A 26,547-nucleotide genomic window follows, 5' to 3' on the forward strand; every position below is an offset into this window, starting at 1 on the left:
GCAGGGGTTGTGGGGAAACCAGCGTGGCTTTGCCTGACAGTTTCTGGAAGAGCTCAAAGACAATTTGGGACGTTCGTTTCTCCTTTCTGGGGCTTCCAGTCCTTGGCCTTGGTGGTTTCCCCATCTAAGATTCTGCCCTCCCCATCCACACACACATTTCCAGTCTCCTAAGAGCATCCCGCACTCCCACCCCCGCCCCTAGGAGGAATATAGCAAAGTGGAACAAGCGCAGGTCTGTCATTGTCATATGAACCAACTGAGCCTCTTCTGTGAAGTGGAGCAAGAACAATAGTGCTCCTTTCACCCTGTTAAGAGATAGCCGGAGATCAGATCCCCCAGGTGAGGGAATATGGCTTCCCACACTAGCCCTAAACTCAAGTCCAGCCCTGAAGTTCCCAACTCTGACAAGCCGTCGCAGAGGGGACCCGACCTCCACTTCCTGTGTAGCATGGAGAATCTCACACCCAGGGCCCACAGCACTGGCTCTTTCTTGCTCAGCTCCACGCTTTTCTGCCGAGAAGTTCCTGCCGCCTCAGCCTCTCCTCCACTGCCGTCCGCGCCTCCGCCTTCCCCCAACGGCCCCCCGCAGGCCCGGGAGGGCGGGACTTGGGTTGTTTATCCAAGAGAAGGAACCAACCGCCTTAAGGTTAACCGGTTGTTTAAGCTCAGTGTTGGGGTGGCAGGTCCCAGGACCCGGACGCGGAGGGGCGCGTTCGACCCTGCCTGGCCTCAGAAAGGGCTAAGAGGGAGACCCAAGCGCGGTGGCCAGTGCGGCGGAGTCGAGGCCTCGTGGCCGAGGCCGAGGTGGTGCTCTCCGAGGTGCTGAAGCCGCCCACTTTCGGCCCTGCGCAGGCAAGGCCCGCCGACCTGAGGCTGCAGCCAGCGCTGTCCCGGGAGATCTGGGACACTGGCGACTTGCCCTTGGGGTCTTTTCCCGAGCTCCGTCCCAGGTGACCTTGAGCACCTGGCTTTTTACCTCACAAGCAGCGGTAAACTCGCTTTACGAGCCGCGGCTGGATGGGCGGTGCACCGTCCCATCCTAGGGCTGGCAGAGCGGGTAGGAGCCTCTTCCACGGCTCGGAGCGCAAAACGGGGAACCGGGAGTGGCTGGGGGCGCATTGTCTGCGATGGGCGCGCTCTTCTCTCCCTGGCAGACCCTCGCCCGTCTCTGTCCTGCTCTTTCCCAGGCCCCGACGGCGCCCCTCCTGTGGGCTGCCCGGCTGCCGACACGCAGCCCCAAGGCTGGAAACGCCCGGCCTCTGCCCCGACGGAACCGTGGTGGTCGAATCCACCTCACCCACCCACAACCTCCTGTTGGGGTCAAATACTCGCGCCCGCGGTCGAACTGCCAGCGGGATAGTGTAGCCGGGTGAGGTCCCGGAGAGGCGCGAAAACACTTCGGGGTCCCGGGTGCGTGGTCAGGGCGGAGGCGGGGAGCGTAGTCAGACCCCAGAGCCCGCTTCCTTCCCATCCCGCGAGGGGGCGCCGCGTCCCCATGACAACGCTAACACCCCCCCCACCCCCGAAGGGCAGCGCCCCCTGCTAACCCGCACTGGCGACTGTGGGCGGTGCCCCCACAGTGCCCGAGCCGGGAGTCCCCGCTGGCTTCAGGGAAGGCGCAAGCCGCTGGGGTCCCCGACGCCCCGAGTGGTGACCCCCGCGCGTCGCCGCTGGGTGACCGGCCCGGGGCGGGCGGCGCGGCCCCACCACGATTGGCTGCTTCCCCGTGACATCACGCGGCTCGGGGAAAAGTGCGAGCGTGAGCGCGAGTCGGAGCCACAGCGCCGGGAGCTGCAGGCGGAGCAGGGGCCGCCCCTCGGCACCCCGTCCCCGCCCCCGGCCCACGGCCAGGCCGCCCGCCCCTCCGGCCCGCGGGGCCTCCCGTCTGTCCCGCCGTCTGTCCGACGCGAAGGAAGCGGGACAGCGGCGGCGGGTGAGTGACTCCGCTGCGGCGCGGGGGCGGGGGGCTCGGTTGGAAGAGAAGGTTGCAGGGCTTCGGGACCCTCTGAGGGTTTCCAGAGATGGGTTCCACTGGCACAGGGCCCCAGACCTCTTCAGGGATTAGCGCGGTGCTGGGAGCGGCAGAGGGCCCCGGGGGTGGGCCACCCCTCTGGAAGAAAGGCCCGGGGTCTCTCGGAGACTGCTCCAGGTGCGCCTCTAGGTTAAGATGGCCATTCAGCAGGTCCGGGGCAGAGGAGTGCCCGCCTACAGCAGCCCCCCAAGCCAGCGACAGCCGTCGGGTCGGGACCCTGCACTCCATCCCTCCCACTGGCAGCTCTGCAGGGTTCCGGGCTCTGGAGCCCCATAGAGCCTTTTTCCCGCTCGTCTCCCCGCCCTCCCCTCCTCCCTTGACTGCCCGGGAGCTGCCAGCCCACTCCAGCCCATGGAGTCCTCTATCAGCGACCTTGAACCCCGACGGAAAACACCCCTGCCCTCTCCCAGTGCCCCTCCCCCTCCCCGGGACCAACCCCCGCTGTGGCCCAGGCTCTGAGCCGAGGAAATCCAGCCTCAACCACCACCACCCCACCCTCCGGACTCGCAGCGGAAGTGTGGGGTTCCTTGTCCATTCCGAATCCCCTACACCCTTCTCCCTCCCCTGAACTCCGGATTCTCCTCTCTGGCCCCAGGGACAAATCCAGGGGCCACAGCTTTCCAGAGCCCTGGATTAGCAGCTTCAAAACCGAGGACGAATGTCCCAAACCACCACACAGGATGCCAGAGCATCCATCTGCCTTGCACGGGGAAGGGTTGGGGTCTCGAGGACCCGGGAAAGCCTGGTGCCCACGCCCAGAGGCTGTTGCAACTGCGTGCTAGAGGGTTGGCGGGAGGGCGGGGCACCGGAGAGCGAGGTCGGCTTCACCGACCACCACCCAGCTGTGGAGGAGCCCCCAGATGGGCCCGGGAGTAATCCTCAAGCTGATCCTCGCGTCTCCCCTGAGCCCAGGGCTTGGGAAAACGGTGCCTACTTTGGCCCAAGGGCTAAGCAGGGCCTCTCTAGCAGGGAGCAGGGATGCAGGGTGACGAATGAAGGAGAGAAAGAATCTTAAACTTGTCTGACCCAAGCCCAAACCGGGTCTCTCCATTGTAATTCTGCTGCCCTTGCCTTCTCACCACTGGGCACGCTGAGCTGAGCCTGGGGTCCCTCAAGGCCAAGTTGGGCGACTATTGCAGCCCTCGACAGAAGTCAATTGCAAGGCTGGGACTCCACGCCTCATCCTTGAGGACGCGGACAACCTCAAGCATCGGACTAAAGGATGTCTCAAAGTCTGGGGTCCGTCGCTTTCCGTAGTGTAGTCTGGCCTCAGCCCTTCCCCATCTACAAGTCAGGCACTATCCGGGCGCTGGCTCCTGGCGGACCCTCTCGGCCTTCAGGAAGACAGCTAAATCTAGGAGAGTCCACCGGCCTCGGTTGGAATGGGTCGGCCCTGCATTTGCTCGTGAACACAAGTTCGCAAGCACAGCCACTTGCACCGTGTGTGTGCATGCTCCAGGAATGCACATGCATGTACATGCACGTGTCCACATGGCGCGGGCATGCTCACGCGCTTACCGGCGCATTGGTATCCAGGCGTGGCTGTGCGCACACACGCACATGCAGACAGCTAGTAGCGTCTACTCGCGCTCCTTGGTAATCACACACAAACAGAGCTCGCACTCGCGTTCCCGCCCACACGTTCCTCTCCCAGTGCCGGGTGGAATCCGGGCGCCCTAAACTTTCTAACCCTTGAACCCCTGGCAGAGTTGAGGGCAGTTTTGTGAGCGACCTCAAGTAGGGTCTGGCAATGGGACCCTACGCCCCTTCCCTAAGAAGCCTTGCCTAGGGGTTCCTCGGGGTTTGCGGTCGGGTTGAAGTTAGGGGCGGTGGCGAGCGGCTGCCCGCTCGGGGTCCCCGAGCGGGCACCCAGGGACCGACATTGCCATCTAGTGGTGCGCAAGCTCCGGGCGGCCGGCATCTGGCTCGCCTCCTCAGATCCTGGGCGGGCCTGGATTCCAGGGAAAGGAGCTGCCGTCAGGTTGTCTGCGGATGACCCAGAGGGGTCCAGAAAGACAGCCTGGATCAAGTTGTGGAGACAGAGTTTGCCCTGTCTGCAACTGGCAGGCCCCAGAAGGAAACGAAATCACCGGCCACTTATTTGTTCAGGCTCAGCCTAACCCCATCCAGGACAAGAGGTCTCCTGTCCAAGAAAGTTAAGTGCAGGAGAGGGCAGAAATAGGAAGGGACCAAGGACCTAATGGGTCCCCCAGTTGCGTGGCTTTGAACGGGAGGACTGTGCACTTGTACCCCGAGTTAAGAAGGTGGCTCTCGGTTCTAATTCTGCCCCTGCCCTGCTTTACAAATTGAGTGACTTAGGCAAGCTATTTACTATTATCCTTCTCTAAGAGGATATTTATATCCATAAGATTAGACTACTAATATACCTGGGCTGTTGTAAGAAGCATAAACCAGACAATCTATATAAAAAGCTCAGAGGGGTTCCTGTGTCACGTTGACACTCAATAAACAAGAGCTGTTTTCATTTCATATTTGGCACATCTAGCCCCCCTGTTCCTTACTCCCTGCAGCCCGTGTCCTGACCCTATGATGCCAGTATGAGGATTTCCTGGAGGCTGACTGGATCATTCTTGCCCACCCTGTTCTCATGGGCATGTGCCTGGGTTGAGCAGCCTCAATGTGCTGGGTGCTACTGCCCTTCCAATTCAGAGGGTGACACCTGAGGATCTAGTTCAGAGGCTCTCAGAGCTGAACGAAGCTGTCAGACTCTTGGGCGAAGGCCCTCTTTGCCCTTTGCCCTTGATTCCTTGAGTGACCTTGCGGGTGGTATTACCTCCCTCAGCCTTTCCTCCTGTCAACCAAGGATTTGGAACTGGAGGACTTGAAGTCTGAGGCCATGAGGCTGGGTCTGTGTCTGTGATGGTGAAGTAGGGCACTGGGGCCAGGCTTGGGGGACACCCTGGTGCTAGGCTCCAGCCCTCAGTGCCATTTCCAGGCTGGAGAGGAAGTTGAGGGGCCAGTCCCAAAGCTGTTCAGGAGGTTGTCTCAGGGCAGGATCCTGTTCAGCAAATGAGAAAGGAGGTGCAGGAAGGCGAGGTGGCATCCCTGGGGCTGCCCTCTACCCACCCGGATGGGCTTCTAGCAAGCTGGCTGCAGGGTGAGTGCGTCTTCCTCCACACCCGGCTGCCACGCCCGCTCTTCCTCTTTCACACACACAGACGCACAGAACTGCGTCTACGACCTGCGTGTGGCTGAGATGGGGCCGTGTGCGTATGTGGAATGGTGTGTGTGTTGGCGGGTGTTAAGGAGGCTGGGCTGAGCGGCTGCCCTGGCACAGCACGCTGGGCGTGGGCCTCCCTCACATGTATGGAAGAGGAAGAGGAGGAGGAGAGCTGAGGAGAGGCTGGTGGGAGGGAGCTCGGGCTCAGGACAGGGGCTTGGGAGACCCCAGCTGGGGCAGCCTCTGCATTGGGTGTAGGAGGGGCTCCCTGGGATAATCCTTTTCTATTTTGCCTTCCCGGCCCAGCCTCAGGGCTGGCCTTGGCCCTGGGGAAGTCACGTGTTGTTCCTGGGCTGATGGATCCTTTAGGCTTCTGACTCCTGGGGCTTTGAGCACCAGCTACCCCTGCGCTAGCTCCCCGTGGCTTGGGCTGGAGGTGAGGGCCAGGGAGGGAATACTGAGACTCTTCTGCACAGCTGCTGCCCCTCCTCTTGGAAGTGCCGGGCTCCTCCTCGTCCTCTGGGATCCCTCCTACCCTGCACACACACACTCCCTTGGAATCACCGGCTCTGGTGACTCTGGCTTCCCTCTGCTAGAACCCTTGAGTTATGGGACAGCTCTCAGCTCATCCCACACGCACATCTCCAACAACAGGACATCAAGGGGGTTCCAAGTCTTGGTTAGGTTATTTGACATCTCCGTGCCAGTTTCCCCATGTGTAGGTAGTGAAAAATAACTGCCTCCTACATTTATTGTGAGAATGTCGTGAGTTAATACTGTTATTATTAAAAGTGTTTGGTAGACAATGAATATGGGTTGGGGAGGTGATGTATACTCTCGTATTAGTGCTTTGGTCTCCAGTGTAGAATGTGCCAAGGCCCCCGGTTTGACCTCCAGCACAAACAATGACCACGTGTATGAATGAGCACCTCTCAGCAGACCACACGCACAGCCTCTAGTGCCACCCATTGGACATCCTCTCCCTCCCCCTTGTTTCCCTGGGCACCAGCCGCACTGGCGCCGTCTGTGCTCACCACCTGTCCCCAGCCTGTGCTCAGGCCATAGTCCTTGGCAGGACTGGCCTCTACAGCGCCTCCTGTGGCTGCAGGCTGTCAGCACCCTCTTCATCTCCTGAGGGAGGCCTTTCCTGGTCACCTAGCAAGGAACCATCCCTGTCCTGTCTTCCGACTCCCTCACTCTGGGACAGCCTGCCTTGTTTCCTTTCTAGCATTTGTTGCTATCGCCCACGTTTCCCTGCCCCCCAATAGATTATACAGGCTGAGATGGGGACCGTGTGTGTCATGCACCTGGAATGGCGCTTGGCACCAAGGAGGCCCACAATAAACGTTGAGTGAATGAGCACACGAGGAAGGGCAGAGCTCACTTATGTTCTGCCAGGTGTTTTTCCTCCATCACCTTGACACCAGTTTCTCTCTTCATCCCACCCCCAGCCTCTTCAACAGTTCATCCCTTATCTTTCCTTCCTTCCCCAGCCACCCCACTGCTACTAACCAACATGGCGAACTTCACACCAGTCAATGGCAGCTCGGGCAACCAGTCTGTGCGCCTGGTCACGTCAACTCATAACCGCTATGAGACCGTGGAGATGGTATTCATCGCCACAGTGACAGGCTCGCTGAGCCTGGTGACTGTTGTGGGCAACATCCTGGTGATGCTGTCCATCAAGGTCAACAGGCAGCTGCAGACCGTCAACAACTACTTCCTGTTCAGCCTGGCCTGCGCCGACCTCATCATAGGCGCCTTCTCCATGAACCTCTACACCGTGTACATCATCAAGGGCTACTGGCCCCTGGGGGCTGTGGTCTGTGACCTGTGGCTGGCTCTGGACTACGTAGTGAGCAATGCGTCGGTCATGAACCTTCTCATCATCAGCTTTGACCGATACTTCTGCGTCACCAAGCCCCTCACCTACCCGGCCCGTCGTACCACCAAGATGGCGGGCCTCATGATTGCGGCTGCCTGGGTCCTGTCCTTCGTTCTCTGGGCCCCTGCCATCTTGTTCTGGCAGTTCGTGGTGGGCAAGAGGACAGTGCCGGACAACCAGTGCTTCATCCAGTTCCTGTCCAACCCAGCAGTGACCTTTGGCACAGCCATTGCTGCCTTCTACCTGCCCGTGGTCATCATGACGGTGCTCTACATCCACATCTCTCTGGCCAGTCGCAGCCGAGTTCACAAGCACCGGCCTGAAGGCCCCAAGGAGAAGAAGGCCAAGACTCTGGCCTTCCTCAAGAGCCCCCTGATGAAGCAGAGTGTCAAGAAACCCCCACCCGGAGGAGCAGCTCGGGAGGAGCTGAGAAACGGGAAGCTAGAGGAGGCCCCTCCGCCAGCCCTGCCACCGCCACCACGCCCCATGGCTGACAAGGACACCTCCAATGAGTCTAGCTCAGGCAGTGCCACCCAGAACACCAAGGAACGACCACCCACAGAGCTGTCGACCACAGAGGCCACCACGCCCGCCATGCCTGCCCCTAACCTGCAGCCTCGGACCCTCAACCCCGCCTCCAAATGGTCCAAAATCCAGATTGTGACGAAGCAGACAGGCAATGAGTGTGTGACAGCAATCGAGATTGTACCTGCCACTCCAGCTGGCATGCGTCCGGCAGCCAACGTGGCCCGCAAGTTTGCCAGCATTGCTCGCAACCAGGTGCGCAAGAAGCGGCAGATGGCAGCCCGGGAGCGCAAAGTGACGAGGACCATCTTTGCCATCCTGCTGGCCTTCATCCTCACCTGGACACCCTACAATGTCATGGTCCTGGTGAACACCTTCTGCCAGAGCTGCATCCCTGACACAGTGTGGTCCATCGGCTACTGGCTCTGCTACGTCAACAGCACCATCAACCCCGCCTGCTACGCGCTCTGCAACGCCACCTTTAAAAAGACCTTCCGGCACCTGTTGCTTTGCCAGTATCGGAACATTGGAACTGCCAGGTAGGCAGGTAGGCGTGCCCTAGGAGGTGCTGGTGTGGCACGTGTGCTGGGGGACCACATGGCTCACCTGCTGTGGGGAAGAGACTAGGAGGCCCCATTCCGTGCTCGCATTTGCTGAAGAGGAGAACTGAGCTCTCCACCACACTTTGAGGAAGAGGCTCTGTTTGGATTCAGAGACCAGATCCCGGCTCAGGCCGAGGGGGCTCAGCCTCTGAACTGGGACCACCTGGCCCATGTCTGTTGCCCTGCCTCAGGGAGCTGGGGGGCACAAGAGAATGGACACCCGGAAGGGGGCAGAGGCCAGGAGCGTCTCCAGAGGTGCAAAGGGTTCAGTCTTGGAAGGGTAGAAGGGTGGGGTCCCCCATTCTGCTGTAATTGGTGCTTTCCGCCTCCCTGCACCCTGCATGTAGGCTCAGCTCCTCCCCCCAAAACCCCACTCCAGGGGCAGAATTTTCCCTCCTGCAGCTGCTCAACCAGGGTTCTGGGTGGCTACGTGCATGGGGGAGCAGGCCAGGCCAGGCTCAGTGCTCTGAGGCACCTCCCTTTCCCCTGTAGCACTGTCCTTGTCACTTCAGGGTGGGGCAGCTGGGAGGTCAGGGATTCACTCAGGAACTGAAGCCTAGGCTTCTGTGGTCCAGCGTTGATGGACTTCCCTCCCCCAGGAGAGAGCCTATCCCGGGTCACACACCAAAGGGGGGGAGGGCTGCAGTGGGCAGTGCCCTACCATCTTCTCCACTCTGCCTCTGCCCTGAAGGAGATGTGGGCCCAAGGGAGACAGAAAGGGGGTAAAGTTGGTGACCCATGCAGGCTTCAATGACAGTGCAGGGTGAAGCAGGCAAGCACCCTCCATCTCTACCTTCCCCAATGGGCAGAGCCCTTTGATGGATAGTGGGCTGGACCAAAAGACCTTTGACCTGGTGAGGCTTCGTTCTAGTGAGTCATCCTGGTTTCCTTCCCCAGCCCTGGTGTGGTTATTGGAAGAAATGAGGACTGGATTTGATGGGGGACCCTTTCATGCTGTTTCCATGGGCTCTGGGGAGTACTCACCACCAAGCTACCAGTTCCCTTCAGTCCATCAATCCCTACCGCCTGTCTTTGCCCACTTTTCCACCCACAAACAAAGCTGCACAGCAAACTCCCTGGGAAGGGGCTTTTATATATTTAAAAAAAAAAAAAGCTTTTATTCGGGAAAAAAAAAGTCGATTCATTTTATTTATTTCTCAGTAACAGGTATCGTGGTGGGGAAGAACAAAGCGGGTATTGGGAATCAAATCCCTTTGGGGAGAGGCTCAAGCTTCCCAGAATCTTGTCCCTCCCCACTTGGGGCACTTGGAGTCGGGTGGGGAGTAAAAGACAAAAGCAGGGCATGATTGATAAAGCTAATAAGCAGACAAAGGCACTGGCAGGTTACATCCTGGGCCTGAGGGTGCAGGAAGGGTGCAGGCCTGGCCCTGGGTAAGGCCAGGGGCTCCTTGGCATCCCGACCTGGCCTCAGTCTTTTCCTTTCCCTTTCTTGGCTGTAAAACAAGAAAGAAACACCACATTAGCCCAGTTACAGTGCTCAGGAGAGACCCCCCCCTCCAGGTACATCAGAGAGAAAATCCTGCCCCCTAGTGGTCTTCCACCAGCTGACCTGGAAGTAGGTGGGACAGGGCAGCCATTATGATGCCAGATGTTCCCTACTCCCTCAACTTTATATTTTCACCAGGATCAAAAAACTTCCAAGTCACGCGGCGCCTGGCATGCGCGGGGCGCTGGGTTCGATCCTCAGCACCTTTGTTTTACAAATAAAACAAAGATGTGTCCACCGAAAAATTAGAAGTGCAGCTTTACTTCTGCCCATTGGCCTGTCTGGACTGTTGTGAGTCAGGAATGAGCTAAGGAAGAGAGACCTTTCCACTGAAAAGTCCTTCCTCAACCAGAAAGGGGCAGAGGGGACCAAAGAATCCCTCTGGCTGGAGAGAGAACAAAGACAAGTGTTCCCTGGGTCCTAAACTAAATGTTTCAACCGAACAATGAGTGGGTCCCTCCTCCAGCCAGAGATCACTTAGTATCTCCTGAGCAGCTCAGTGGCCCTCCCTCTTGTCCTTAGGCGCCAGGCCCAAAATTTCAGGTGGAGGGTAGCCCCCCACGACAGCCTCACCCAACTCCCTTCACTGACCTTTGGCCTTGGCTTTGGTCTTGGGAGTACAGGGCTTGGTCACGCGGATGGTCTCCTGGCACTGGGCATTGTACCGGGCCTTCTTCAAGGTGCCTTGGCGGGCTTTGGTGCCTGTGCCCCCATCACACGCCCCCCAGCTCTCAAACTTGTATTTGCAGTCGGCTGGCGCGAGAGTGGCCCGGGTTAGAGCTGGGGCGGCTGGTGGCCTCTCTCCACGGCCCTACCCAGGGTTCAGTGAAACTGTGCCCCCCTTTCCTGCCCTCCGCCTGCGCCCCACCTCACCTCCAAACTCCTTCTTCCAGTTGCAAGGCACCCTGCACCGGATGCTCTGGGTCTGGGCCCCGCAGGTGCCCTCGCGCAAACCCACGCCGCAGTCCTTGCTGCTGGGGGTGCAGGGTCCCCAGGTCCACTCTGCGCACTCGCTCCCTGGGACGCCCTTCTTCACTTTATCTACAACGCGCAGGGGACAGAGTTCAGGACGCGGGCCACCGGAGACTTCCTCGGAGGTTTCCGAGCTCGGAAACCCGGCGGCCGGTCCCGGATTCACCTGCCCGCCCCCACCATCACCTTTCTTTTTGGCCACCGCGGAGGTGAGCGCCAGCAGCGCGAAAAGGGCGAGGAGGAGGAAGCCACGGTGCTGCATCCTGGTGGAAGAGCAGGGGTCAGAGTCCCTCGCCGGTCCCCTTCCCCACTACTGGGGGCCGCGTGCAGGGACCTCCCACCCCATTTGTTCGGTTCTCCGGGCCGCTAACAGGGCTGCAGAGGGAGGACTTGGAGCGGGCCCCTCCCGCTGGCCAGGTAGCGTCTCCGGATGTGTCGGTCCCCTGGCGTCACCGAGAGCCCGGGACGCGGCTCGGACCCCCAATCCCGCCTCAGCCCCCGGGGTGGTAGCGACCGAGCCGGAGACGGGCCACGGCCGCCGCGCGCCCTCCGCGCCCCGCGCGCTCACTCGCTCGCTGCCTGCGCTGCTTCGCTCCCTCCCGCGCCGGGCCCGTCCCGCTCCGGCCGCCGCGGCCCCTTTTGTCTCCAGAACCGGTCTGAGCCGGTCACATGGGCCCCCGCCCCCTCCTCACCTCCCCCCAACCGAGAAAAGACCCGCCCCGCCCCCTCCCCTCAACCCCGCGCCGCCCCCGACCCCGGCGTCCCCGCCTCCGCTCCCGCCCCGCGCCCCTGCCCCGGCCTCGCGGCCTGGGTCCCCGCACCCTCGCCTCTCCCCGCGCCCCCACCCCGGGCCCTGGGCCGCCGTCCCGGCCTCGCACTCCCAGCCCCTGGCCCCATCTCTCCCTCCCGGCCCTCTGCCTCCCTCAGAGGCCCGTCCCCCTTCCCCGCCAGTCGCCCGGGACCTGGGCCGCCTGGAGCCTTAGACGTGGTCCCAGGAGGGTCATGGAACCCGTGTGTCTCAAACCCCGGGCTCTGCTGAGCCCGTCGAGGTCGCACTCCACCTTCCGCCGGCGGCCCCCGGGTTTCCCGCGTGTTTCTGCGGAGGGCGCGCCGCCACCCCCGGGGCAGGTAACGGCCCTGCGGCGGAGAGCCCGGAGCCGGGACGAGAGGGCGCACGGGCTGGGGCGCGGAGGGCGCCCGCGGCTCCCCGGGTTGCTGGTTGGAGGGGGCGGGCGGAGGAGCCCGCAGGCTCGGTCTGGTGGCACTTGGAGCTGTCCAGAGCCGTCTGAGAAGTTCCAGACCGACCGTGGCGGCGGCGGGAGACGCCCACCCCCTCCAGCCGGGGCCACGGGGCTCACCTCACCCGACCCCCGAAACAGGCCTGGGGAGGGTGCTAGCCCAAGGCCGCGGGGCGACGGGCCGGCGGACCCCGGCCAGCTCCCCCCCTTTCACTCTCATTGTTGTCGCCCCAGCGGGAAGCGGGAAGCCGAGGAAGCCGACTCCGCCCCCCCGGCCCCACGAGCGGGGCCGGGCAGAGGTCAGGAGCCGGGCAGGCCCACCCCCGGGGGAGCCCGGGCCTCCTGGGAGGGTCTGGGTCGACAGTGTCGGCTTCCGGAAGGCCTCCCCAGCAAAGAGAGAAAAAAAGAGAAAAAAAAAATCCACTTTACTGAGTCACACCCAGCTGTAAACATGTCACCGAGAGAACCCCCCACCCCCCAGGCCACACAGCCCTCGATGAAATGACTGGTACACGGGAGGGTCACGGGGTAGGTGCCAAGCAGGGCAGCGGGCAGGCGAGTGCAGCCGGCTCTTGGGTTTCGGCTCTTGGGTTTCCGGCGAGGCCCAGAGGGGTGTCAGGGCAGGAGAGGGTCTAAGCTCCCAGGAGCCTGGGGCGGGTCCTAAAGTCCAGGTGGTTTTGCGAAGCCTCTTCCTGAAGGCCTCCCTGACTGTGCCTCGGCCACTCTGCCCGGCCCAGTGTCCAACCGCTGCGGAGCACATCTGTTGCGGTGAGGGTGGGGCTGCCCTGAAGCCGCCCAGCTCCAGTCTCCCACAGGCCTGTCCAGCCCAGCCGGTTTCCTGTTCCCCTGTGAGCCTCCTGATCCCCTGTGAGCCTAGGGGTCAGACTGGGGACCTCAGGGGGACAGGTAAGAGCCCCAGCTCCTCAGAGTCCAGCCCTAGGTCTGGGTGGCTTCTCAGGGATGGCACAGGGCTCCTTCCCTGGGTCATGGGTCCCCCTGTGGCCATCTGACTGGAATGTGGCAGTGAGGTGGGCAGGGCAGGAGCTCATCCTTTGGCCACAGTCCCTCGAGCTGCCCCAACTACACAGCCGTCTCCTGGTCCTCCCGCTGGATCATCTGGTAGTGCTGTCGGTTTTCCAGGTAGGCAGCCAGCTCTGTGTCCTGAGCCTTCTCAGCCCGCTGCCGGGGAGTGTCACCCTGGATTTGGGGTAGCTGCAATCAGTGCAGGGGCCACAGGCTAAGGTCCCCACCCCGTTTAGGAAAGGGCAGAGTCTTTTCCTCTGCCTTGCCTCCTCCCCTGCTGGCTCGGGTTTCTCAGGATCTGGACTTTGTCAGGGAAAGGACAGCTTCAAATTCACAAGGGCAGTCCCCACCCCCACATCTGGGGATGGCTGGTTTTGTGCCCTGCTGGCCTGCTCACCTGCTGGTCCGTCTTCATGAGTGAGGCACCAGCTTCCACGATGTAGTGGCAAATGGTGCGCTGGCCCAGAGCCGCTGCCTGGTGCAGACAGGTCTCCCCGCTGGGGGAGCAGAGGCTGGCTGTGTACCTCCTCTAGTCCCTTTTCAGGCCTTCTCCCAAGTGCCATCAGAAAGGGCAGGAAGTTTGGGGACCAGAGGGAAGGGGCGGCCCAGAGGACAACAGGCTGGTCAGCAAAGGTTCATGGGCTCTGACTGACCAAATGGGAAGGTATGGAGAAGGCTGGTTTCCAGGACAGCCAGGGACCTGGGCTCCCAGGTACTTACTTCTCCTCCACAGCATCAAGGATGTCTGGAGGTGCTGTAGGGGGAAGGGTGTGGTCAGAGGCTTGGCATACTCCCCTCCTCCCACCTGGCCCCAGGAGCACAGCTCACCGTGGTCCAGCAGGTAGCGGACCACTTCCTTGCTGCCAGTGCTGACCGCGTGGTGCAGGAGCGTGCGACTCCGCTCGTCCCGGTGCATGAGGTCGCCTCCTGCTCGATGCAGCTCCTGCAGCTGAGGGCAGGAGGCAGAGCAGGTCTGGGGCTCCTGGGGGCCTTCTCTCCCAGTCTCACACAGGCCCACAGGTACGTAAGCCAGAACAGGCTCACATGCATTACTCCCTAGGCATCCCTGGGGGTCTCTGGAGTGTTAAGGGGAGATTCAGTGGGCTTCTCTCACATCAGGAATATTAACCACCAAGCCTTGGAGCCTGTTGCTCCCCTAAAACTTGTCCCTAAGCACCAGGGACTGGAGGATGGGGCAAGGAAGCCCGTATTGGGAGACATCTATTGTGGTCTAGACACATGGGGGAAAGACAGGATGGGACAATTGCTGCAGAGACCCACCAAAGCCAGATGTCACAGGTGTCAGTTCCTGAACAGGTCAGCTCTGGTCCCACCCAGATGCCCCACTCCCTAGGGCCTGCAGGGGATAGGCTGCATCCCGGAGCTAGTACCTTACAGAAGTCGTTCCTCTTGGCGGCCTCAATTAACTCCTCACCTGCACAAAACACTGCCAGTTAAACTCTAAGGTCTGAGGCTCAGGCTCGTGTTGGTGCTGCACTCGTGTTTCATCACTGTGTACACGTGTGTGCATCACTGTACAGAAAGGCACTCCTGCTAGGGCCAGGCTGCTGAGGGCTGGGCTTGTGGAAAAACGTGACCATGTAGGGCTCAGGCTGTCCTTGTGTGGTGCTATGGGCCTCACCCCCACAGAGCCTCACACTTATGATGGGGGAGAGGGGAGGGACCCTGGGAGAAAAGGCCTCACCTTGAGGGGGTGCAGAGTCCCCTTGCAGTGACCTACAAACAGAGCAGGATGAAATGTGACCCAGCTCAGCCAGGCCCAACTGGCTGCCCTCCCTAGCCCAGTGGGTGGCATCCTTCATTCTTTCAACAGTTTATTAAGTGCCTACTGCATGTCATGCGCTAGTCTAGGCACAAGGGATACAGCAGGGAACAAGACAGATGGAGAACTTGCCCTCACGGAGCTCACATTCTAGTGTAAGGACACACACGAGTCGAGCAATAAATAAGAAATTTGAAGTGCTATCGATACAGACAGGGTCATGTGACTGAGTGGCCAGGGGGACCGCAGCATCTTAGGGACAGTGGTGCCTTTAGATGGCATTCCTGGGAAAGACCTCTCTGAGGGGCAAGAGCCAAGCTGACACTGAAATTGGGGCAGGTGTTCTGGGAAGAAAGCAAGTGTGTGGCAGCAAGGACAAAAGTCCAAAGCTGGGCCAGCCTCAGGCCACTAAGAATCAAGTGCTGCTGGATTGTGGTGGGGGACAGGGGAGGCTGCTGGGGTCAAGGCAGCCAGGCAGTGGAACCCAGGAGGGTCCATGACTGGGGGATGCTAAGAAAGGTTCTAGGCTGGGGAGTGCTTGTAGCAACCTGCATCTTAGCCCGTGTAGAGACTGGGTCACCAGAGGGCATGGGGCATAGAGCTGGAGGCCAGGCACTGAGGTGGGAAGGAGTGCTCCCGTGGCGGGGGAGCACTGTGGGACCTGCTGAAGGCCAGGTATGGGTAGGGGCTGAGGCAGCAAGGAGGGAGCCTGAGCAGCAGGGTAGATATGAGGCTGCTCTCTGGAGGAGGCCACAATTGTGAGGCTGAGGGTTCCAAGTTGGGCTCTGGCCAAGTTCAGATTGATGCCATTTTGTCACCAGGTAGGGGGCTGGGCAGGCAGCTAGCTGGTGTATGCACTGGTGCTTGCTCTTGGAGGAGCTGGGGCTGAAGGCAGGAATTTGGAAGCTGCCAGCCTGAAGACAGATTCAAAGCAAGGGAAATGGAGGCGATGGGGCCCTGGCACTCACCGGGGCGTGGGGGAGCAGGGGGAATTGGGGAGAGGGGAAGTAGGGGTTGGGAGGTCAGGCCGGGCCGATGCCCCCAGCAGCTCAGGATCCAGGATATAAATCTCGTCCTGTGCGATCTCAGTCACATAGTTGAGGTGCTCCTGTGGGTGGGAAGGTCAAAGCTCAGGGTCAGGGCCGAGGCACCTAGCCTTCCAGGTACCTGATGGTGGAGGCTGAGGGGCAGCAAACCTGGAGAAGCCTCTGATATAAGCATAAACAGCAAAGGGAGGCTGGGGACCGCCAATCCTTCCCCCTGCCTCCTTTCCATCCCTGCTGTCCAAACCTAGTCCCACTAGGCCCACACCCACTTCCCACAGCTAATCCTCTAGCCAGGTAGCTTGGCCCTGGCCACTCTTCCATCTCTTTGGACTGCTCTGTGCTCCAAGGCCAGCCAGAAAACCTTTCCTGTGTGCACCAGCTCCCTTCTCTGTTGGCACCATTCCAATGCACGCTAGCCTAGAGGATAGGGCCACCCACACCTGGTCATGGCCTCGTGAAAGTGGACTAGGGAACATGAGAACAGAGGCCAGTATGCCTGTGGAGCTGACAGGAAAGGCTTCCCTGGAGAGAGGGGTGTGTGGTACAGAGACCAGCTGCAGCGGAGCAGGCCTGTGGGGCTCACCTGGGCCCGATCGATCCTGTAGAAGCGGCTGGCAGTGGTGGCTGTGGAGAGACAGATGTTGAGGATAAGGGAGGTCCTTCTCCAAGTCCTCTGGGCCCAACCCAGGGTCCCTCAGGCAAGAGATAAGAGCAAATGTGGTACTGCTAGGAGCTGACCCTTCAGGGCATACTCACCATCCAGGAAACACCACTTGGGGGACAGTTTCTGGCATGTTGGGGACTTGGCTCCAGCACCATCAGGCTCCTGTTGAGAAAGAACCAAGTGTCAAGGTGGAACAGAGCTGGGGTAGGGAGGGAGGGGAGCGCAGGGCAGGTGGTACCTCCTTACCTGCTGGAGCCTCTCAATGTGGGCACGGCAGAGCTCTAGGTCACTGTCTCCAGGGACCACTACGGTGCCCAGTGGCACAGCTGGAGGACAGAACAGCCCATCAACAGTTGGCTGTCCCCACTGTCCATCCCCAGGAGACCTGGCAGCTCCTCACCCCTCCCTGTCCCCAGCCCTGCTGGCACTCACAGGCCTCCTTGAGCTGTTCCTTGTCGTAGTGCAGGGCCTCGTAGTCGTGCATGCTGACCCTGCTCACCTGGATCCGCAGCTGTTCTGGTACTGGCTGCTGGCTGTGGGGCAGGGATGGTGAGAGGGGACTCGGCAAGGGCCCTGCCCAGGGTACCAGCCCTGGTCCAGGCACCAAACCAAGCGCTGGGAGGGATGTCCTGCCCAGCTCCCTGGGGCAGAAGGACTATTAGATCTCCCCTTTTGTGGGTGTTGGGAAATCAGGGCCTGGTACATGGTATGCAAACATCCCACCACTGAGCCTCATTCCCAGCTCCTTTTACAGGTGGGGAAACCAAAGATGAAAAGAGGGCCCGTTGGCCTGGGGGTGTGGCCCAGCAGTAGAGCACTCGCCTAGAGCATAAGAGGCCCTGGGTTCGATCCTCAGCACCACATAAAAGCAAATAAAATAAACATATTGTGTCCAACTACAACTTAAAAAAAAAAAGAGGACCTGTGCCTGGCTTCAGGACCCATGTTGCATGGTGGCAGGGCAGGGACATACTCGCTGTGCAGAGGGGTGGCACTCCGCCGCTTGGCTTTCTGCACCATGGTGGCTTGGTTGCGCAGGGCAATGCGAATGCGTGAGGCTGCGAGCTTGCAGGGCTCGCCATCCACCTGCACCGGGATGGCCTTGGCAGTGGTGAGGAGCACCTCTCGGCACTGCGTCAGCCGCTCGCCATGCCCACCCACCTGCAGTGCTGCCTGTGGGTACAGGAAGCTCCAGTCAGGTGGTGCCAGGATGGGATGGAGGCAGCGGGTGAGCTCTGCTCTTTCCAGAGAGGCTCTGACCAGAGCAGAGAGGAGACAGGGACCCAGACAGAGTGCAGAATAGAGGGGAAGGGAGGAGATGGAGGCAATGAGAGTGACTTCCCAATCAGGACAAGTGACAGAAAGAGGACAGAGGCTCAGAGTCATCTCAAGTCAGAGAGAAGAAGGGACAGTGAGCCCTGGGCCAGAGAAGGGAAGTGAGGTGAACTCCTCAACCCTGGCCAATCATGGGAAGCATGGGTGACCCCCAGTTTTAGGCCATGCTCCCAGGAACTGTGGGCAGAGAAGTGTTCAGGTAGAGCCAGGCCCACTCACCAGTGATGTCATGGTGAAGCCAATGACCTCGAGGTAGCCGTCGTCATGCCGCTGGGGCTCGAAGTCATGGTGCTCCCCAGGGTGGCCCCAGGGCATGGTGCCAGCACAGTACCTGAGGGAGGGCAATGGCCTGGCTTCGGCACAGTCTTTGCAGGACAGGAGAGCAGGGTCCACCCGGAGCCCAACCTCCTCACCTGGGGATGTTTAGGAAAACAATGCACTGGGGCTTCAGGTCCTGGATCTTGGGGGTCAGGTCCACTCCATCACACTGTAGAGAGGCATGGGGGAACGTCGGGGGATGTGAGTGCCCAGGTGGTCTCCTCCCCTGCCTGGCCCTCTACTCCACCTGCTGGTTCAGCCCTGCTCACCACTACTCGGATGTGCTTGGCCAAGTCCTTGGAGCTGCCCATCAGGAAGTCAGAGAAAGCTGTCTGTGGGAGACAGAGGGTATCACCATCTCCTGACAGGAACACCCTTGCCTCCGTGCAGCAGGGCTCCCGTGGCCTGGCAGATACTGATGGGCATTGCAGGTACGGGGCTGGCCAACCTTGGACTTACCCCGGCATAGAACATCTTATTCCGAAAGCGACTGTTGAATTTTTCTGGATTGGCCTCTGGATAGAGACAAATTGGGGGACAGTCAGTTAACCTGCTGGTGCTAAAGTGGGGAGAGGCTGGGCGAGTGTGCTTTACTGGGGAGCCAGATGCTCCTGTCGCCCACCCTGCTCCCACCTCCCATGTTGCCCTCAGAATTTTGCCAACCTCGAGACTCATGAAATTCCAGGGTGACGTGGGCATCAAAACCCAGGCTGAAGTAGTTGTTGAAGACATCCAGAGGCAGCTAGAAAAAGGTCAAGGGACCATAAAGAGACCTGGGCCTCTCCGATGCCTCCCCTTCTCGAGCCGGGTCCAGCCTTCACACTTGCTCAGCATTCTGTCTGCTCCTAGAGGCTGTCTGTCCAGTGAAACCTCCCTGAGTGCTTCCCACCTGGCACTGTGTCACAAGGCATGCCCTGCCCTCCCAGGTCCTGGGAGGCTTCCATGAGCGCCTGCTGGATGCCGCAGCACTACCTCCCCACACAGCATACAGAGCATGAGCTCCAGGCATGGGCCTCTGTCTTGTCTGCTTAGAACAGTGCTGGGCACGTAACAAGGCCTTGAGAAATATTTGCCAGGTGGATGGATACAAAAGCTATCTCATGAGCTGAGGACCATTATTCCCCTGGGACAGAGACAGAAGTTGAAGTTGGGAGAACTGAAGAGACTCGTTTAAGTTTTCAGAGGCAACTGTGGAAGAGTGGGGCCCAGCCCCCATCTGCCGAGAATCTCAGACACCACAGACCCTGTCCTGCCCTGGCTGACTCACCCGGTCTGTGGCCCCCTCATCTCGCTCCTCAGGCCCTGCCTCGGGGTTGGGCTCCGCACGGAGGTCCCAGCGGTCCAGCTGCACCACATTCCCCTCCTCTACGTGGGAGAGGATCTTTGACACTGGCTCATCTGTGTAACCCTGGTGGAGGGAAGCAAGGACTGAGCCTCTCTTATGGCTAGAGACCCCCGTGACCACCCCCCACTCCCAGAGTTGCTTACCCCGCCCCAGTTGAGGGTGCGGGCCAAGTCGTTGCCAGTACCCAGAGGCAAGATGGCAACAGGGGGCGGAGGTTTTAAGCGCAGCTGGTCCAGGGTGGAGAGAATCCAGCCAACCTGGAGAGAACAAAGTACCAAAAGTCTGGGCTTGGCAGGGGACAGCACCGCAGGCCCCATCCAGGCCCTGGGAGAACCCACCACACTGAACCCACCGTGCCATCACCCCCGCACGCCAGGATCCGCAGGTTGTGCACTTTGCGGTACATTTCCAGTCTGGGCAGGGGAAGACAGAATGGAGTCAGGATGTGTGCCACGCCCTAGAGCCAGGCAAGCCCCCTGCCATTCCCCAAGGAACCTGGGCAAGGACTTACGCTTCCTTGGGCCCTCCCTGGCTCAGGTCAAAGACTTGTCGAGGATTGAGGTACCAGAGGAAGGACTGGATGATCTTAGCGCCCTGGGGGGACAGGGAGCCAAGTGTTGTAGAAGGGATGAGGGGGGACAGGAGGAAGCAGTCGGGGTGAAGTGGGGAAAAGAAGCACAGGGAAAAGGATGTGACTGTGGAACCAGGTTCAGCAGGGGTGAGGGACAGAGATGGCTTTTCTTAGGATCCCTGAGGTAGAGGGCCAGGGTTGGAAGCCTGAAATGGACGCTGGAACAACTGGTAGGTGGGAGTGACCCCAACCCTTATGGCAATCTCTCTAGCGGAAAGCTGTGCTCACCTGGTTGCCCCCACTCTTGGGGTTCACAAACACCAGCAGGGGCTTCATGAGGGGTGAAGGGGTCGGCCTGATGATGAAGGGTCTCCAGCGGCCCTCCTTGGAGACACACAGTTTCTGAGGCTCTTTCCTGCCCTGGAGACCCTACCCTCATCCTCAGCAGATCCCTGGATGACACCCCATCCCACACCACACCCTCAGGTACCAACTAGGTCAGACTTCATGGGGAACCTGGCCACGGGGAAAACTGGAGCCATCTTCTGCCCTCATCAGGCCTGTAGGCCCTGACTGACCTGCTGAAGGCTGAGCTGGCAACATCAGGCTCAGGGGCTCCAGATCCCAAGGAACAGACTCCCCTTTTCTGGCCCCCAACTCGTCCCTCCCACCAGCCCCTTATCTAACCTCAGGCCCTTTCTTGCTGGACTTCCTCTTAAAGGACGCTCTCTTTTTCTTCTTGCTGGCCTTGAGGGTATTCTGCAAGGAAGATGGGGTGTTGGTGACAAGGAGGGCGAGCTGGCTTGTCTGGCAAGAGTGTGGGAGATGCCAAGGGTGTGGGAAGGACTCACCTGGGGCCTCCGAGCACGGAGGATCCAGGTGGGTGGGATGACCACGGCTGCGTGGACCCCCAGGGAGCAGGGCTCCTCGATCTGTTGCAGCATGAAGCAGGAGACCTTGCTGTGGTACTGGAGGGGAGTGATGGGCCAGGCTGAGCTGGGCCAGGCTGAGTCCTGGGACCCAAGCTCAGCACTGTGTGGCATGGGCCCATGGGGTGGGGTCACCTCTTACCGCTTGCTTGCACCAGGAGCAGCTGATGGCCACGATCTCCTTGCTGTGAAAGGTGAACTTCTGCTGGAAGCCCTGAGGGTGGACAAGGAGGCTGGGACACAGGGTGACCTAAAGCATAGTCCCTGACCCACTTCTGCTGTCAACCTCTCTCCACACAGGGAAACTGAGCGCAGAAGAAAAAAGCCCCAGATACACAATAAGCCTCAAGGGCAGGGATACTTAGCTAGGGGCCCATGACTAGAGCTAACTGCAAAGTCTGGGTGCACATGTATTCTTGAGGATCTGAGGGCCAACCACCGCCCAACTCTGGGTTCCCCTCCTTCCTGCCTCCAGAGCTGGCCGGGCCTCCAAAGTGCTGCACGGCCTTCTGCGGTACCCACGGCATTCGCTCCCTCTCCCCTCCACAAAACATTAACAAAGCCTAAATGGAGGAACGAGCCCCTACACCTCTGAGAGTCTGCACTTGCTGAAGGAGACAGACAAGAGGCAAAAAGTAAGTGAACAAAACAACTGCGGGCTGTGCTGGGGAAGATGCTCTGCAGTCTGTTTTCAGCCATGTTCCCCTTGGGGGCAGGAACCCGATGCCCAGCTCAGGGCTTGGCATGCAATATCTGCACAATAAATATCTGCTGAGTTAATGAATGAAAAAGTCTACATGGTTCTCAAAGAATTCCCTCCCCCAAGTTCAAAACAGGCTAGACCTACCACATTAGAAGGAAACTTTCCTTAGCCCAGAGACCAAGAGTGTAGCAAGGGTGTTTGCAGACTAAGTGGCCACAGCCAGGCTTAAAGCCAGCTGGGGAGTCTGCACTCTGGGGCCACAGCTGGTGGGGTCAGGCCATGCTGAACACACAGGGTCCATGGGCAGTAGGCAGATAGCAATCTTAGGCAGGACCCTCACCTTCCCACAGTGCCGACACTTGCCATCCTGGCGTCGCCTGTGCACCCAGTGGTGCCGTACGAAGGTTGGCTGGGGGAGGAGGGGGGAGAAAAATATCACTGGAGGGGTGAATTAGGGCTGCCTCTGAGCATGGCCTAGGCCCCTCAATGTCTCATGGTGAGGGCTGGGGGCTACGGGGCTCTCTGCAGTCTTGCATGTGAAGACTTCTGTCTGTGGCCTGGAGGGAAGACTGAGATTCTTAGGAGAGAAAGAGAGAGCTGGGAGGCACAGAGAGGCACGAGATGCCCAGCTCTCTCAGGCAGCGCCAGTCAGGCCTGGCCTTGGGAGACTCAGAGCCTCATCCCAGGACCTGCCCAGACCCCAAGCTGCCTAGAAGGAGCTGAGCCCCCTAGTGGCACTCTGGAAGCACTGCAGAGAAATCCCTCAGGAACCTGGGGCCTCCCTGACCCTAAGCACAGTGCACACATACCTCACGGACATTCCTGGAACCAGATTCCCGGAAGGATGGCTTACAGCGGAAATTTATCTGTGAGACATTGCAATGACCACCAAAATGTCAGAATCTCCTTTCTACATGGTCATCCAGAGTCACCATCAAAGGTAGCGGGAGCCCCAGATTACCCCAGTAACCCTTGGAACATGCCCACTGACCAGAAGGGATCTTTCCTTCCTCTGCCCAGGATTCTGGGATGAAGAGGCTGAGCGTTTCATGCCCTCTCCTACTAAACTGGGACCACAGTTTACTCATTTTTCTACTCTTCCCACCCTCTGGCACTCCAGACCTAGGTGAATGCAGGAACCCCATCCTGCTCACAGCTCTGCTGAGCAGCCCCTGGAGACCCTTAGCTAATGGGGTGAACCCAGGTTCAATTTCCACCTTTGTCAATGGGGCTGCAGTGCCTAGGGCTGTTTCTACTCCTCTTTTCCTAATTGTCCCTGCTGCAGCCTCAGAAGAGTCTCTGCAATTCTTGGGAGGCTCTAGGGAGGCTCTGCGATTCCTGGGCCAAGGGAAGGAGCCATGTGGGCCTTGCTCATGCCGCTCCTAGTCCTACACAATCTCCTGAATGCTGGCCTGGCTTCTGCAGGCTGGGGAGCTCATCCACCCCACCTATCTTGATGGGCCCACTCACCAGTGTTCCCTTCCCCCCACCAGTGTCCAGACATGCCCCCAGCGGCAGACACAGGGTGCCCAATGGTCCTTGGGAGAAAGGTCTCTGAACAAGCAGAATGTAGAGGACAGGGGCAAGCTTTAGCACATTCCATGGCCTCTTCTATTTGTTAGCTGGGACAAGATAGAACGGTACAATACCGTTGTCACTTCATGCTATTGAGTCATATACAACAAACCCCACTCTATGCCAGGTATTCAAGGCACTGGGTACAACAGCTAATAAATGGGGGGAGGCAGGATTCAAATGCAGGCATTTTTGGCTCCAGGGTCCTTGAGTCTTCACTACCACACAAACTGTGTAACCCAGGTGATGTTTGTGTAATGCACACATCTGTATGCAGATATACAAGTGTATGTGCTTCCACACCCAAAAGGGAGGCTGAGTGGCCACACTCACCTTCTCCAGCTGCTCAATGCAGGGGGTGTGCACCACAATCTTGCAGGCCGCACATTTTCTCCTGGACACAGATTTCTGCTGCAAGACAGAAAGAGAGGGCCCCTGAGGCACCAGGTAACTCCATCCCAGACACTGCCTCAGGGCAGTTTTCTGCACCTGCCCCAGCACAGCTTCTCTGTGCATCAGGATCTCAAGCCCCAGCATCCAGCCTCAGGACAAAGCCCATTTCTCCCACTCCTAGGCAGCCCAAGCAGGATTGCTCAGGTGAGAGCTTGTGTTCACCTTTGGGAAGGGCTATAGCTGTCTACCTGCAGAGGTTGGCGGGCAGGTGTCTAGACCCTGCCTCACCGCCAGAGGGCAGCAAGCCCCGCAGTGCTCACTCACCAGCATCTTGGCTACGCAGTACTGCTCCCCAACATAGCAGAAGTCCCCCGACACGTTGGTCTCAAACCAGATGTGTTCCCCATATGTTGCTGACTCCTACACCACGGGATGAATATGCTCAGTGCATACCTTCAGCTTCCCCTGCCCACCAGCAGCCCCATCTCACAAGACAAACCTGTTCCAGGTACCACAATCTATTTTCCTGTTTTTCCCACTCACTACTACTTAGGTCTGGCTCAAGGGAAGCCACCCGCAGGAAGTCTGCCAAACTCCACTGGCCCAGGGCTCCCCTCTCAGTTGCTCAGAGGATCCCTAGGCCTGGGCTGCTCCCAGGTCCCAGAGCCCAGCGGGCCGATGCCTGTGGTGTTCAGGTACACGCCTCTCCCAGTACCCAGCTACTCACACTCCAGTCCACAGTGCTCCGGATCTGCCTCTCGGCCTCGCCACACAGGGCCCCAGGAGTTGGGGGAGGGGGTGCCAGGTGTTGGAGGCCCGACTTGGTGATAGCTTTCCTACAAAAACGGGGACAGCTGAGGCTCTAGGGCCAGTTGTGTACTTGCTGATTCTACTTCCTTCCCCGCCACCTGGGATCTCTGCCCTCATGTGGCCTCCACCAAGGCCAAGACTGGGACAGGAGGGAAAGGAGAGGATCCCACAGCAGCCCAGGCACTGAGGCTCCCTGTGGGCATCTCAGCCCTTTTCATAGCTTTGTTGGGTGAGCTGGCTTCAGGCACTGCCCAGAGGGGCCAGGCAGAGCTCTGAGGCCCGCACCCCTAGCCAGCCCCTGAGAGGCTGCAGCACGGCCCCCCTGCTGCAGCTATACCTACACAAGCAGGGTGCTCCAGGCCTGGGGTCCTGCCGACTTGCGCCGCAGGGCTACCTGGCGCCTGCGGGTCAGCGGGCGCACCCGGGCAGGGATCATGGCGCCCACCATGGTGCCTGAGGTTCTTCGGCCCCCAGGGCCAGGGTGCTGGCCAGAGGGCCACTGTTGGCTGAGGCGACGATAGTGGCCATGCAGGCCCCAGAGGGCATGATCATATACCACATCAGCAGGAAGCAGGTGGGAGGAGGCTCGACGCAGGCATCGGGGCAGGGTTGGCAGCAGCCGGGTGCCTGCAGTGTTGGGAGGTGTCCTGGTGCCCGGCTGGGTGGCACTTGATGCCCCAGCAGTCACATTCTCCTCCTGGACACCCTCCTCCTCCTCTTTCATGCCCACAAGCCCAGCCAAGAGCAGAGGTGCACCCAGAAGCTGAGCCCCAACAGTGGCAGGCGGAGGGGTGGGCACGGATTCCACAACAAAGCGGGGATTGCAGGCAGGGGGCACGGTGCTGGAGCGACGGCGGCTGGTACCCTGGGTGCCCACCCCGCAGCCCAGGAGGCAGTCCTGGGGCTGTGCACTGGAGCGCCTCCGCTGGGCCAGCATGGAGGAGGCCTGCCCTGCAGGGGAGCGACGCCGGGCCTTGCCCGTGAGCAGCCCCACACCGCTGGGCCGCCGCTGCCCCGCTCCAGGGCCTGGTGCCTTCCGCTGGAAATGTCTCCTAAAGAAGGTCTCCATGCGAGGGGCAGGCTGGTGGCTGTTGAGCACAGAGACCAGGAACATCAGGAACTCAGCCAGGCTGTGGCCAGTCTGTGCCCAGGAGCCCTTGAACAGCCCATGCCCCATGAACAGAGAAGGGACACTGGAGTTAAGGGTAAGGATAACCTTGGCCTTTGGCTTCCATGAGCAGAGTGTTTGAGGGTACAGGGAGGATACACAGAGGAACCCGCGTTTACAGCTACTGGGGCAAGGACGTTCTCCCCAGCTGTACCCCAGACTGTCTCTGAAGTCCTAGGGAAAGGGACTTCCACTGCCCAGGCACCAGAATCCATAAAGCCCAGGACCTAAAGGGCCTCATCCCTTTGCCAGAAGGTGGTGGAAAAGAAAGGAAAAACTGGGAGTCTGAGCGGGCACAGGCAGGCTGTGGGGCCCGGGGCCTTTCCTTCTTGAGCAGCCTTTTTTGGCCTTTTCTATCTGTGTTTTCCAGTACTGGGGACGGAACCAGAGGTGCTCGACCACTGAGCCACACCCCCAGCCCTTTACATTTTTTGAGACAGGGTCTTGCTGAGTTGTCCACATTGGCCTCAAACGCGCCACCACACACAGCCAGCCTTTGCTTTGCCCTGAATGTGGAACAGGCTGGGTCCCCTGCTGGAACAGGGCCCAAACCAAGCAATGATTATAACACAAGGCACCCCGCAAAGGAATTCAGTCCTGATAAGACCCCAGAACTCTTAACCCCAGCCCTGGGGTCAGCCCAAGGGAGGGTGGCGCCTAGGAACACAGACCTATGACTCTGGGTCAGGAGTCAGAGACCCTGGGGAAATCAGGCCTTAGAAAACAGGAATGTCAGCCCCCAGGGAAAGCCACACTGTCTTCACTCAGGGGTTGGAAGCAAGAGGCTTGGGCCAAAAGAAAAGCCTCCTGGACCGACACGTGTGCACACCTTTGTCTCTAAGAACTTTCTTGTTCCCAGCGACTCTATCTCCACCTTTCTGAAGGGGCAGATACGACACTCCATGCGCCTTGCCTGGAAACCCTGCCAGTACTGCTGCCGAG

The 26,547-nt window shown here is 59.7% G+C and overlaps 3 protein-coding genes across 15 annotated transcripts in view; 1 reads left to right on the top strand and 2 right to left on the bottom strand.

Moving 5' to 3' along the window:
• The first annotated feature begins 1,587 nt into the window (after positions 1–1,587).
• On the top strand, positions 1,588–9,275 carry Chrm4 (cholinergic receptor muscarinic 4). Its single transcript, XM_078046118.1, has 2 exons — positions 1,588–1,933; positions 6,707–9,275. The coding sequence occupies exon 2, from the start codon at positions 6,730–6,732 to the stop codon at positions 8,164–8,166; it is 1,437 nt and encodes a 478-aa protein (XP_077902244.1). The 5' UTR covers positions 1,588–1,933; positions 6,707–6,729; the 3' UTR covers positions 8,167–9,275.
• An 86-nt stretch (positions 9,276–9,361) lies between these two features.
• Positions 9,362–12,022, bottom strand: Mdk (midkine). Of its 4 annotated transcripts, none has more exons than XM_021729623.3 (6): positions 11,766–12,022; positions 10,891–10,967; positions 10,606–10,773; positions 10,324–10,485; positions 9,796–9,936; positions 9,362–9,679 (listed from the first exon to the last, which is right to left on the bottom strand). In XM_021729623.3, the coding sequence occupies exons 2-5, from the start codon at positions 10,964–10,966 to the stop codon at positions 9,842–9,844; spliced, it is 501 nt and encodes a 166-aa protein (XP_021585298.1). In that variant the 5' UTR covers position 10,967; positions 11,766–12,022; the 3' UTR covers positions 9,362–9,679; positions 9,796–9,841. The 4 variants fall into 4 exon arrangements, with proteins under 4 accessions (XP_021585298.1, XP_021585299.1, XP_077902245.1 ...); XM_021729624.3 differs by lacking the exon at positions 11,766–12,022 and adding an exon at positions 11,667–11,685; XM_078046119.1 differs by lacking the exon at positions 11,766–12,022 and adding an exon at positions 11,273–11,395.
• A 326-nt stretch (positions 12,023–12,348) lies between these two features.
• Positions 12,349–26,547, bottom strand: part of Dgkz (diacylglycerol kinase zeta) — a 41,997-nt gene continuing 27,798 nt past the window's right edge. For 3 of the 10 annotated variants that reach the window (XM_078046114.1, XM_078046115.1, XM_078046116.1), the window contains exons 2-32: positions 24,779–25,525; positions 24,355–24,463; positions 23,952–24,047; positions 23,568–23,645; positions 22,469–22,525; positions 22,000–22,068; positions 21,099–21,170; positions 20,879–20,995; positions 20,715–20,786; positions 20,316–20,411; positions 19,968–20,050; positions 19,809–19,869; positions 19,600–19,713; positions 19,379–19,519; positions 18,775–18,853; positions 18,571–18,626; positions 18,381–18,443; positions 18,207–18,280; positions 18,013–18,124; positions 17,432–17,631; positions 16,891–16,991; positions 16,705–16,784; positions 16,551–16,620; positions 16,378–16,418; positions 15,717–15,856; positions 14,671–14,702; positions 14,357–14,400; positions 13,794–13,914; positions 13,686–13,719; positions 13,363–13,462; positions 12,349–13,139 (exon numbers count right to left, since the gene is read on the bottom strand). In XM_078046114.1, coding sequence (XP_077902240.1) covers positions 13,023–13,139; positions 13,363–13,462; positions 13,686–13,719; positions 13,794–13,914; positions 14,357–14,400; positions 14,671–14,702; positions 15,717–15,856; positions 16,378–16,418; positions 16,551–16,620; positions 16,705–16,784; positions 16,891–16,991; positions 17,432–17,631; positions 18,013–18,124; positions 18,207–18,280; positions 18,381–18,443; positions 18,571–18,626; positions 18,775–18,853; positions 19,379–19,519; positions 19,600–19,713; positions 19,809–19,869; positions 19,968–20,050; positions 20,316–20,411; positions 20,715–20,786; positions 20,879–20,995; positions 21,099–21,170; positions 22,000–22,068; positions 22,469–22,525; positions 23,568–23,645; positions 23,952–24,047; positions 24,355–24,463; positions 24,779–25,525 — 3,376 coding nt within the window. In that variant the 3' untranslated portion in view covers positions 12,349–13,022. Of the gene's footprint in view, positions 13,140–13,362; positions 13,512–13,685; positions 13,720–13,793; positions 13,915–14,356; positions 14,401–14,670; positions 14,703–15,716; positions 15,857–16,377; positions 16,419–16,550; positions 16,621–16,704; positions 16,785–16,890; positions 16,992–17,431; positions 17,632–18,012; positions 18,125–18,206; positions 18,281–18,380; positions 18,444–18,570; positions 18,627–18,774; positions 18,854–19,378; positions 19,520–19,599; positions 19,714–19,808; positions 19,870–19,967; positions 20,051–20,315; positions 20,412–20,714; positions 20,787–20,878; positions 20,996–21,098; positions 21,171–21,999; positions 22,069–22,468; positions 22,526–23,567; positions 23,646–23,951; positions 24,048–24,354; positions 24,464–24,778; positions 25,526–26,547 lie in introns of all 10 variants that reach the window. The other 7 variants (XM_078046117.1, XM_013360629.3, XM_005330016.5 and 4 more) reach the window with 4 other exon arrangements.

The sequence above is a fragment of the Ictidomys tridecemlineatus genome, chromosome 4 (genome assembly GCF_052094955.1).
Source record: "Ictidomys tridecemlineatus isolate mIctTri1 chromosome 4, mIctTri1.hap1, whole genome shotgun sequence".
Taxonomy (NCBI): Eukaryota; Metazoa; Chordata; class Mammalia; order Rodentia; family Sciuridae; genus Ictidomys; species Ictidomys tridecemlineatus.

Bases quoted from the DNA above. Each gene is read 5' to 3' on its own strand.
- Chrm4 (XM_078046118.1), top strand. From the start codon at position 6,730: ATGGCGAACTTCACACCAGTCAATGGCAGCTCGGGCAACCAGTCTGTG.
- Mdk (XM_021729623.3), bottom strand. From the start codon at position 10,966: ATGCAGCACCGTGGCTTCCTCCTCCTCGCCCTTTTCGCGCTGCTGGCG. The intron at 10,774-10,890 runs GTGATGGTGGGG...TGCGCGTTGTAG, and splicing joins CGCGGTGGCCAAAAAGAAAG to ATAAAGTGAAGAAGGGCGTC. The intron at 10,486-10,605 runs GTGAGGTGGGGC...CTCTCGCGCCAG, and splicing joins CTGGAAGAAGGAGTTTGGAG to CCGACTGCAAATACAAGTTT.